Source organism: Chiloscyllium plagiosum, chromosome 16 (assembly GCF_004010195.1).
Source record: "Chiloscyllium plagiosum isolate BGI_BamShark_2017 chromosome 16, ASM401019v2, whole genome shotgun sequence".
Classification (NCBI taxonomy): Eukaryota; Metazoa; Chordata; class Chondrichthyes; order Orectolobiformes; family Hemiscylliidae; genus Chiloscyllium; species Chiloscyllium plagiosum.
Window position 1 is genome coordinate 59,995,279 of NC_057725.1, and position 12,392 is coordinate 60,007,670.

The 12,392-nt window shown below is 41.1% G+C and overlaps 1 protein-coding gene across 4 annotated transcripts in view; it reads right to left on the minus strand.

The window, feature by feature from the left end:
• The window catches only part of LOC122557951 (activating molecule in BECN1-regulated autophagy protein 1-like), a 384,568-nt gene that overhangs the window by 83,631 nt on the left and 288,545 nt on the right, over nt 1-12,392 (minus strand). For all 4 annotated transcript variants that reach the window (XM_043706209.1, XM_043706207.1, XM_043706208.1 and 1 more), the window contains one exon: nt 3,078-3,217. In XM_043706209.1, coding sequence (XP_043562144.1) covers nt 3,078-3,217 — 140 coding nt within the window. The remainder of the gene's footprint in view (nt 1-3,077; nt 3,218-12,392) is intronic.

Sequence of the window (12,392 nt, forward strand, 5' to 3'; positions counted from 1 at the left end):
CTCCGATCGTCGGGTTGTTGTGGTTTGGCGGTGGGTGAGTCCAATGGCCTGCATATCCTCGGTGGAGTGGGAGGGGGAGTTGAAATGCTGTGCCACAGGTTGGTTGGGTTGGTTCGTCCGGGTGGCCCAGAGGTGCTCTCTGAATCGCTCCGCAAGTAGGCGGCCTGTCTCCCCAATATAGAGGAGGCCACACCGGCTGCAGCGGATGCAGTAGATGATGTGGGTGAATGTGCAGGTGAATCTGTGGCGGATATGGAAGTTTCCTTTGGGGCCTTGGAGAGAAGTGAGGGGGGAGGTGTGGGTGCAAGTGTTGCACCTCCTGCGGTTGCAAGGGAAGGTGCCGGGAGTGGTGGTTGGGTCGGTGGGGGGTGTGGATCTGACAAGGGAGTCGCGGAGGGAGTGGTCTCTACGGAAAGCTGGTAGGGGAGGGGAGGGAAATATATCCTTGGTGGTGGGGTCCGTTTGGGGGTGGCGGAAGTGGCGGCGGATGATGCGCTGTACATGGAGGTTAGTGGGGTGGTAGGTGAGCACCCGTGGGGTTCTGTCCTGGTGGCGGTTGGAGGGGCGGGGTTCAAGGGCGGAGGAGCGGGAAGTGGAAGAGATGCGGTGGAGGGCATCGTCGACCACGTCGGGGGGGAAATTGCGGTCCTTGAAGAAAGAGGCCATCTGGGTTGTGCGGTTTTGGTACTGGTCCTCCTGGGAGCAGATGCGGCGGAGACGAAGGAATTGGGAGAATGGGATGGCGTTTTTACAGGGGGCAGGGTGGGAGGAGGTATAGTCCAGGTAGCTGTGGGAGTCGGTCGGTTTGTAGTAGATGTCCGTGTTGATTCAGTATAGTAATGACAGACATCTTAGGGTTCTGGGGACAATTTTCAACTTTTTGGGTGATAAAAAACTTAAAAGTATTGCAAACTGTGAGGAGGAAATGTACAATGCCAAATGTGTATAGACAAGTTCAAAGTTTGTGAGAAGTTTTGTAGCTCGGGTGCTCGTTGTTGTGGTTCTGTTCATCGAGCTGGGAATTTGTGTTGCAGACGTGTTGCAGACGTTTCGTCTCCTGTCTAGGTGGCATCCTCAGTGCTTGGGAGCCTCCTGTGAAGCGCATCTGTGATCGTTCCTCCGCCATTTGTAGTGATTTGAATCTGCCGCAAGTGGTGGAGTGGGCAGATAGGTAGCAGTTAGGTTGATGTATTTTGGTAACAGCATAGTCAGGCAATATAAAATGGGAGGCACAATACTTAAGAGGATATGTGAACAGAGGCACCTGGGTATAGATGTTCAGGGGACCTATGCCCGGGAAAGGAGGGTGATGGATTGTAATGGGAGTGGTTTTTGAGGCAGTAGTTCATAATAAACCAGCTGCTGAGAAGGAATTTCAAGGCCAGTTTAGCAAAATGAAGAGGTGCAATCCTTTGTGAAATTGGTTGATATTTGATGAGCCACTGTTGTATTAACATCTGGGTGCAATTGCTGAGTAATCATAAGATCTGTCTCGATTGCAATCCCTGTTTGATATACACTGTTGTGTGTTTGTTCACCTATGTTTTCCACATTTTATTCTGGGAGTTAGAATAAAAGTTGGACATGTATAATCGTTTGCACTACTATTCTAATACTTTCAGCAATGTTTACTGAGCTCATTCAAAACTATGGAATCTTGTGCCTTTATTCTCTTTGAAAGATACTGGGATTCCTCATTTTGTCTACTCAAAAAAATATCCCTGGTTGCTAGCCAGATTGTGACATAAATTTTGTGTCTTTTGCAGGATCCTAACAATAATCACCTGCAGATGTCCAAGTACTAAACTGCAAGAAGTTGGCTGAAATAAAATATAGTCTGGATTAGAGTGGTGCTGGAAAAGCACAGATCAGGCAGCATCTGATGAAGGGCTTTTTCCTGCTCCTCGAATGCTGCCTGACCTGCTGTGCTTTTCCAGCACCACTCTAATCCAGACTCTCGTTTCCAGCATCTGCAGTCTTTGTTTTTACCTGAAGTAATTTTATAAATAGAGAGCTATCAGTTAGCTCATCAATGAAGAGTCATGACGTAAGATCCGGCCACAGATGCAAATGCTGAATGCCACAAGAGAAACGAAGCAGCTCAGGCACTATCAAGTCAACATCCAACTGAGATTGGTACTGAGGAGAAAAACTGGGGTCACTGAGACCAAACTGAATGGCTTCGAAGTAGCTGGAATAATACCTGACACTAAGGAAGATGGTGTGGTTTTTGGAGGCCAATCATTTCAGCCACAGTACAAGAGCTTGCTTGACTGAAATGTTTTTAAATAACCATACCTCTACCACAAGGCCAAGCAGTGGCTTCTCAAAGATAACTCTAGACTGATCATTCCCAATTCCTCCAGTGAAAAAGAAAACAAGGTGTTCTTGCCTTCAATATGATAAGGATAACATGCAGCTTTGGCTTGGAAAAATACTGGAGAAGACCATTCCATCAAAACAGAATCCCTTTTGCCCCATGAAAAGTGATACTTCACATGAAACTGCAAATATAGAACTCAACTAAGAACAAACAATTGATTATATAAAACAAATGTCTGGATCTGGAGAGATACAGAAAGTTACAAACTGAGTTATGTAGAATCTGCATTTAAGCCAATTAGTGTAACAGGTCTGATACTGATGTTCATATTGCATATCAAACACCTCCCACCCTAATCATCTCTTTCATCCTTGACTCCTCCATTTCTGTTATTCATCTATTTGCTTCTCCCACATGTACACATTAACACTCTTCTTAAATACATCAATGAAATAAATGCTTCTCCCACTTGTCTGCTATTTCTTCCTCTTTTGCATTGTCAGTAAGAATATATACAGTTTAGAGATCCATCGACAAAAATATAGGTTGGCTTAAACAGTGACGTGCAATTGGCATTAGTTATGGCACAATTACACCACTGAGCTAGTGTAGGGTTAGTGTGTTATATTGTTCTGTTGTGTGGTACCAAGTTACGGATTAGACTTTAGCATTGAACATCTATTTGCATAGGAAACAGAATTCACTGAAAGTAATCCACTGGATGAAGTGTACTTGAATATTAATTAGTACTTACACAGGCCGGCATATCACTAGGTCTCCCTTATTGGTTCCATATGCCAGACCCATCCCAGGCTCCGGAAGCCAACGTGCTGAGTTTATACTAACATGTCTTCTCTGGTCTGGCGGCATTGGGTACAAAACATTAAAAACCCTCTGGAAAAAGAAAATGAGATATCACTGAGACAAATGCATGGAAATCAGAGCGTCTGACAACATTTCTGTCTCTTTAAGTGTAAACTACTGCAAATGAGCAAAAAGAAAGAAAGATGTCCTGTACAGCATAAACCTGATAAACACACAATTAGTTTTCCAAATAATTGGGTCAGAAACTTTTATAAGTTGGTTGATTGAAGTTCCATATCAGAGTGAATGGAACAGAATATGGTCATTGGATTTCTACACAATAGAAGTGTTTTAGAAGACAGAAATGCAGAAATATTGAGTAGGTTGAGCAGCATTTGTGGAGAGAGGAACTGAATTGATGTTTGCTTTTATCAAAATTGGGGTATTTCCCAGCTATTTGTTCTTATTTCACCATCTAGCATGTGCAATACTTAACTTTTGTAAACTAGCAAACTCTAATCCAGGGAAGTATTAAATCATGTGATGAATAGGAAACAGAAGAGTCAATTAGAATTATCTGCTTTCCTCACCCCCTACATTAACTGATGCACCAGTTGAACTATGAAAAGTCTGGGCGAGAGAAAGAGTAAAATCTCTCATTGCTCTGTGAACTCCGCTGAAGAGTGCCTGTTAGAATATCAAGAACAAACAGTTTCAGCCTCATTCTGAGCCCTCCATCCCTCAGCCCAATCAAACATCTTGGTAATCATTGAGATTTGGATGCAGAATGGTTTCTTGAAGGATTTTTGGACTGCACTTTTGACACCTAGCACAGTAATGTCTTGAGGAGGAGTAAAAATGGACAATTTAGGGATAAAACAAACATACATTAAAAATTAATCATGTTTTGAAATCTCATTAGTCTGCAAACTTGGTAGCAGGAAGACATTGCATTTTAATACTTTTAGAAAGCAGATCAGATCAGGATTCAAGCATCTTTAAAAGTCTCACATGAAATAAGGTTCTGACATTTAAACAATATGTTAAATTACTTGATTAAGGATTCAAGTTAGTTTAAAACAGGTGAAGTCTTTCAAATAAATTCTCTCTTGTAATTGTGTATGCTTTTTGATGTGCTATTTCACAGCAGCAAAAGGGTTTGGCACAATGAAACATTCCAGTTGTGTTCATGTTAGGGAAGCATCTTCAGAAACTGTATTACTCTGCTGAGAGACAGCTAGCTCTCACAAAGTCACTAAAGATAAATGATGGCATGTTTATTGTCAACTATTTTTGTTATGGTAATCACAGAGTCATACAGCATGGAAACAGACTAGACCCATTTGCCAACAATTGGCCTATATCCCTCTAGACCCTTCTTATTGTGTCATTTGGGAAATTGAGCTAATTTTGATGCTAAAAAGTATGTTGGTATAAGACAAAATACAGAGTCCTTTTGAAAACTGCTTTATTCTTTGTGAAAGCAGTTTTCTGTGATCTGTCAAGCTTGCATTAACATGAGACAGCTGCACTAATATAAGCTGTTCTGAGGGACAGTACTTCACAGAACCACCCACCGCATGTTGACCATCATTGCCAAGAGTGCATGTAAAGTTAAGAATAGCATGCTTTAGTGCAGCTCTCCCATTCCAAGCAATTTCCTTAAAACTGCAGTTTTGAATTAAAAACCTTCCAAAGAGCAAAGTTTACACAGCAAATTAAAAGTTAATAATGACAGTAATAAAATGCAAAGCTGAAATAAACTGTTTTTTTCAGTGATTAATATTGTCTACAGGTGAGGCAGAGATAGAGGGAAGAGATCTACTTCTAAAATATTATGCATGAAAGATCAAGAGCAATTGTTTCCTAGCCAAGTCAGATCATCATCCGTCTTTTTGTAAGCTACACTAAATACAAGCTGGTATTATGGAAAATAAAGAACATGAAAGCCTGGGAAGAGTTAAAGCATGAAGACCACTGGCAATCTATGGAAGGCAGGATGGGATAACCATAGTGGAACATTCTTACACCAATTAGCATAGTAAGCTTAAGGCTGAAAGGTCACTATGGCGAGACGAGATAACTCAACTAATAACGCACCTTTCTCTGTTAAGTGTTATTATGCCAGGATTGGGACATGACATTAAAATGTCTAATTAATAGTTAGTAGAGTCAGCTTGAGACAGGAGACTATTGTAATAGATGGAATAGCTAAATATCTCTCATGATAGGTTAGTCTGGAATTGAAGATCACTGTAGCAGAGTTAGCAATAAGTATCTAACCGTAACATTAGAATAACATTAAGTAGAATATACAACTAAAGAAATAATGGGAACTAACATCACTGGTTTATTGTGTAGCTAGAGGTCTTTGATTAATATAGTTGGACATGCTGATAAGCTAACAGAAACATGACAAAAAAAGACATAAAAATCCATGGACCCTGAGGTTCATGGGCATTTGAGAATCTGCTTTCTCTGGGTCACCGTTTTTTGTTTACAAATAAAAGACCTACTTCTTGAAGAACTCTCTGCGTCTTCTGGTGGTTCTCTATATTTTCTCCACAATAGTATCAGTTTGACTCAGTTAATGGCATTTTGGCCTTTGAGTCAGAGATTGAGAGTTCAAACTCTCTTTCAAGACTGAAGCATATCTAGACATGATACCTCAACACAGCACAAGATAATCAAGACTACAAGACTACATTCTAATGCTTTGTCTCCCTCTTCAGCAGTTTGGGTAGATGTATTGAAGATCCTAATTCAACCACAATCAAGACCAAGGAGCTTACATGGTGTCACCTTCTTTCCTGAAACACGCCGATCAAACATAGAAAAAGTGGTTATTTCCTTGTTGGATGAAAAATGGTTGCTGGTTGATTAGTTAACAGTCGTGATTGGAAAAGTTGTGCAAAACACAACATAAATTCAAATTTGGCTTTAACCTTTATTTACAGTAAGATATAAAATCCTATTGCTCTGCAACATGGTTTGTACCATTTGTGAAATTAGCAAATATTTTGAGCATAGCACAGTTTGAAAAACACCAGAAGAAAGAAAACTAATTTGACTAAGTTGCAATTGTACTTCAACTGTCATTACAAGTGCATTAATATGCTCAACTCGATAGCGAACTGAATTCATGGGTCAGCATGCAGAGAAAAATACCCACATCACTGAGAAGCATTTATGCAGATTTCAGCATCATGTACAAAGTACTAAATAATAAAATACCTCCTTCAAATAAAAATGTTACGTGCGATGGCATCATAATACCAACCTCCACACTCTCCTAGGCACAAGCTCAATAATGAACAATTATGCTGGTACCTATAAAGTCTTTTGTAATAAGGGGGATGGGAATGCTCTGCTGGGTGGCTAGCTTTGTTATTCATTATCCGCACCTTTCAGCTTTTCACAGACTGAAATGATGCAAAGAAAATCATTCCATATTAACTGAAAAATTGCTACTTGCAACCAACTGTGTACAGGACCTTTTCAAAGGGTATTCTCTTATCAATTGTGTTATAACTGCTAGCTTCAGTGGAGCCGCTCAATGAACAGACCCCATGAGACAGCTTGCCAATTAAAAAGCAAGGCGAACCTGTGGTGCTCGAAGCTGTGCCTGCAGATTTCAAAGGCTCTGTCACTCTTCAATCTACTTCAGGCCATAATCCAGCAATTATGACACCATGTTCACCAACAGCCAAAGCTCAACAAACAATGTATTTTTACAACTACTGTTCAATTATATGGAGACAAGATTCATTTTATTATTTATGAGAAAGAGATTGCAAGACAACCTATATACATTAAAGAGGCTATCATGACAGTATTTTGTCCTGTAATTAAAAAAATCATGAAAGCAACAGTCCCAAATTAAATTAAAAGCACTTTGGGTGTAGGTAGGTTCGATACTGAAAAAAAAACTTCTGAAGACCCAAAATGTTGACTGTGCTTTCTCTCCACAGATGTTGGCAGACCTGCAGAGCTTCTCCAGCAATGTCTGGTTTTCTTTGGGTCTGATACTACATGGGAAACCTGGAAGTAAGTTCAGCACGTCGATCAGTGGCACCTGAACAGTTGGTTCAGTTTAGCATTTTAGTTCCAGAGTTCGCTTACATGTTGCTCAGGTGATTACCTGCACCAAAAACATTGTAATTATCAAGTGCATGCCATTATGATCACTCATTAGTTTGCTTTATCCTCTGTTGCAGGAGAGCACAAAAGACTAGGAATTAGGCAAGAATCAGATATGGTTGACTGCAGATCTCAAGTAACAACTGAAGAAGCAGGGGAGCCATAGTGAATCAGTGGCATTTTGGCATCCCTGGTCATCAGAGATGTGAGCCTCACAGCCACCTGGTGGCACAATTAAACATCAGCACCCACATTTCACCAAGCTGACTTGATTTCAAAAGTGAGTGAAATCTGATAATCTTCATAGTGATTCATGTGCAACATGTTTTGCTAACACCTGTTCTCCGTGCCAATGCTTTCACACTTGCAGGTGTCCAGGGAGCTTGCAGATGATGAATCTTTAGATATGTTGGCTTTGGTGCACAATCACAGGGCCGGAACAGATGGGCATCAGTGATGATACTTGATCTTAAGTGAGGTCACGCAGACAGATAGTTGGGTTTTTAACATGGTGACTTATTCTATTAGTGAGCAAAAGAGTATAGTAGTGGCATGGACAAATGGGGTCTGAGGGCACTGCGTAATTGAATAGAGATACTTCACCATGGGAGCTGTCAATGAGAAGGAGAACCATTCAGCAATGGAGAATATGCAATGCACTCACAGATCTTCCAAGTACTCTGTTCTCGGCCACAGAGAAAAAGGAGCAGTTTGCCTCAAATGTTCAACTGAGATACAATTATTGCTTTTTCTGAACTCTTTGTCTGAACCACCTGTATAACGTGCTTGTGTTGTGGAAGATGTTCCTAACAATATCTCAGCTGTATAACGCCCTGTGAATTTGCTATAACAAATGCAATGACAAATTAGTAGAATTATCCCAAGATACACAAACAGGACAGCTCCAAATGCCAAGTTATTTAAATAATGCAATACTAACTAGTCTAGTGCATGCACACATAATCTCCAACTGAACCCAGTCACATGCTGATTAATCATTAAAATTCAACAAGGGTTCAAGTTTGCAAGGATATAACTGTGTGAAGAGGACATGCCAAGTGGACAGATTATCTTGGCATATCTTAAATCTAACAAGTGGCACAATTATGGCCAAATTTTCACATTAATCCAAATAGGAATGGGACAGAGGGTGCTATGCTTGAGTACTGTGGGTGAACTGCTAGATACAACTATGCATTATCACATTGGGACTGTTGAGAATTTCTACTCTTGATGTTATGCATCACATCATAAAACAAATCCACTATGTACAGCAACATGTACTAAGTTCAAGATCAAAGACCAAGATCTGGACATTTACTGGTTTCAATGTGGCCTAATCTTTTAAAAACTATTGCGGACGGCAGCGATTCAAGAAGGCTGCTCACCACCATCTTCTCAACATCAACTAGGGACAGGCAATAAATGATGGTCAGACAGCAATGCTTATGTCCCATAAGTGAATAAAACAAGAAGAAAAGACATAGTAACACGTGTGGCAGAAACTCAAATTTCTTACCAAAGAAAAACCCACACAACCTCGAAGCATGATGAGTAAGTATATGAAATGCACTGTATCATGGGTTTCTCTGTCAAAGACAAACCACTTTTTTCAAGGACTTACAAGAACATGAAAGTAATTCCCCCATAAGGGAGATAATATTTACTTCAAGCTAAACAGGATGTCAGTCAACTAATCACCCTGTTGAATGAAGGATATTATTAAGCTGGAGAGGGTTCAGAAGATATTTACCAGGACGCCTGGAAAATCGTCCAGGTGATTTTCCTGGAATGGACACCTTGATTGACAAAAATATGAGGGGCATAGATAAGGTAAATGGCAAGTGTCCTTTCCCTCGGGTGGGGGATTTCAAAACTAGGGGACATATTTTTAAGATGAGAGGATAAAGATTTAAAAAAGACATGAGGGGCAATTTTGCTTTTAAATTACAGAGAGTGGTTCAAGTGTGTAACAAATTTCCTAAGGAAGTGGTGGATACGGATATAGTTACATTGTTTACAAGACATTTGGATAAGTTCATGAATAAGAAATGTTTGGAGGGATATGGGCCAAGCGCAGACAGGGGGGCATAGCTTAGTTTTAGATTATGGTCAGCATGGGCTGATTGGACGTAAAGCTCTGTATCTGTGCTATATGACTTTATGACTCTAAAACTTGTATTCATTGACAGCACAGACAAACCTCAACAAAAGCTACTTAACCTGCTTGGTCTGGAAATATTGCCCAGTACAGAATAACATCAGCTTTAGCTGATGGAGGAATGAGAAAAAACAATACGCATGCACAGAACAATTCCTATCTACATTTTTCATAAATATTTATTTTGTCCATTACAATCACATTCAATTGGTAAAATACATTTGGTTTCACGCAGGTTCAGTAATTATTTCTGGAATTGAAGTTATTTGACGCTTGTTGTTTACAACTAGGTGTGGGAAAATATTATAGTGAAGCTTAATTAAGCATGAGACCAAAAGGAACTCTACTTAATAACTAAATGTTGCATTCTACACATGGAGACACAGTCAGAAATTTGCCTCATTTTAATTCTATTTTGGCATTACATTTGGGGCTTCACTTCATGTGCCATCTTTGCTTCACAAAGCTTTGATGATTTGAACAATAATTCTCTTTAAAGTTAATCATCCAAATGCTAATTAACCAGAAAATGAGATTTCCCCCATTGTTGATGCAAGTGAGCTTAACTGCCTGCTGTCAGTATGGCCTAGCTCAGTCATCATTCTTGCTGGTACAGAGCAGCTCATCTTTCCTGGTTTGCTTCTGACATAGTTAGAGACAAAGAAACTGCAAATGCTGGAATCCAAAGTAGACAAGCAGGAGGCTGGAAGAAGGGTCATGTCTTTTTGTGGCTCATTGATGTTCATATATCCTGGTGGCTAGCTTTCTGCCTGTTTGTCCAATGTAGTGTTTGTTACAGTTGTTTGTTGCCTGTACAGGGTTTTTCAAGTTCATTAGCTGCTGTTTTAGTGTGTTGGTGGGTTTGTGGGCTACCATGATGCCAAGGGGTCTGAGTAGTCTGGCAGTCATTTCCAAACATGTGGCTAGAACATCAACTAGCCACAAAACAACATGACACTCTCTCACTAGTATCCTTACATACAGATAAGGAAGAACACCACTTCGACTGTGACAACACATCCATCCTAGGTCAAACCAAACAGAGACATTCACGAGAATTCCTAGAAGCATGGCATTCCAACCGGAACTCTATCAATAAACACATCGAGTTAGGCCCCATCTACCGGAGAAAAAGAACAGGAAATGACATCACCAACCCAAAAAAAATCCACACATATAAATAGAAAGCAATGCTTTGCCTGGATGTCCACTGAAGTTGTTACCTAGTGGGGTAACAAAACGTCTGGAAAGGAACCTTCCAGCAATGCGAGCAAACCTAGATCCAGAGCATATCGCAGCACTGAAGAAAGACCTTGAGGACCTTAGGCTCATCAGAGAGAACGAGATCTTTCTGGACAGGACCTTCAGTGAGGTTATTACACCGATCATACCAGAAGAGAGCAGAAGAGAGATGATGAGGAAGGCAGAGAGGAGACAGGTGCAAGAGACTGCAGGGAAGTACCTGTCAGGAACAAGTTGAATCTTTTGGAAACCGCGAGGCGGTCAGGTCAATCAAACGTTGGCGTGGAGGCAGAGCCGAAGAGTCAGACATCGCAGAGAGCCGTGGTGATAGGGGACTCCACAGTGAGAGGAACTGAACGGGGTTTCTGTGGCAACAGTTGGGATTTAAGGATGGTGTGTTGCCTTCCTGGTGCCAGGATTAAGGACATCGCAGACAGAGTGCAGGAAATCCTCAAGGGCGAAGGTGAAGAGCCAGAGGTAGTGGTACATGCCGGCACAAATAATGTCAGGTAGAAGAGGAGGAACATACTACAGCGGGACTTCGGAGAACTCGGAAGAAGGCTGAAAAGCAGGACGTCCAGAGTGATTATCTCCGGTTTGCGCGGGGGGACCTAGAATCAGGGGATGTAGAGTCAATATGGATAGAGCTGAGAAATTCTAAGGGTGGAAAGACCCTCTTGGGAGTTATCTACAGGCCCCCAAACAGTAGTATGGACGTAGGGTGTAAGTTGCATTAGGAGCTGAAATTGGCCTGTCACAAAGATATTACTACAGTTGTTATGGGGGATTTCAACATGCAGGTAGACTGGGAGAATCAGGATGGTATTGGACCTCAAGAAAGAGACTTTGTGGAGTGCCTCAGAGATGGATTCTTTGAACAGCTGGTGCTGGAGCCTACCAGGGAGAAGGGAAATCTAGATCTGGTATTGTGCAATGAACCAGAATTGATCAGGGACCTCGAAGTGAAGGAGCCATTAGGAGGTAGTGACCTTAATACAATAAGCTTCAATCTGCAATTTGAATGGGAGAGGGTACAATCGATAGTGACAATATTTCGGTTGAATAAAGGGAACTATGGAGCTATGAGGGAGGAGCTGGCCCAAAGTTCAATACCTTATCAGGGATGACAGTGGAGGAACAATGGCAGATATTTCTGTGTATAATGCAGAAGATGCAGGATCAGTTCATTCCAAAAAGGAAGAAAGATCCTCGGAGGAGGCAGGGGTGGCCGTAGCTGACGAAGGAAGTTAAGAAACATATAAAGTCAAAAGAGAAAAAGTATAACATAGCAAAGATAAGTGGGAAAACGGAGGACTGGGAAGCTTTTAAAGAACAACAAAGGATTACTAAGAAGGAAATAAGCAGAGAAAAATGAGGTACGAAGGTAAACTGGCCAAATGTATAAAGGAGGATAATAAAAGCTTTTTTAAGTATATGAAAGGAATAAAATGGTTAAGACTAAAATTGGGCCCTTGAAGACAGAAACAGGGGAATATATTACGGAGAACAAAGAAATGGCAGAAGAGTTGAATTGGTACTTCAGATCTGTGTTCACTGGGGAAGACACAAGCAATCTCCCAGAGGTAACAGTGGCTGAAGAACCTGAACAGAAGGGAATTTATATTTGCCAGGAATTGGTGTTGGAGAGACTGTTAGGTCTGAAGGCTGATAAGTCCCCGGGGCCTGGTGGCCCACATCCCAGGGTACTGAAGGAGGTGGCTC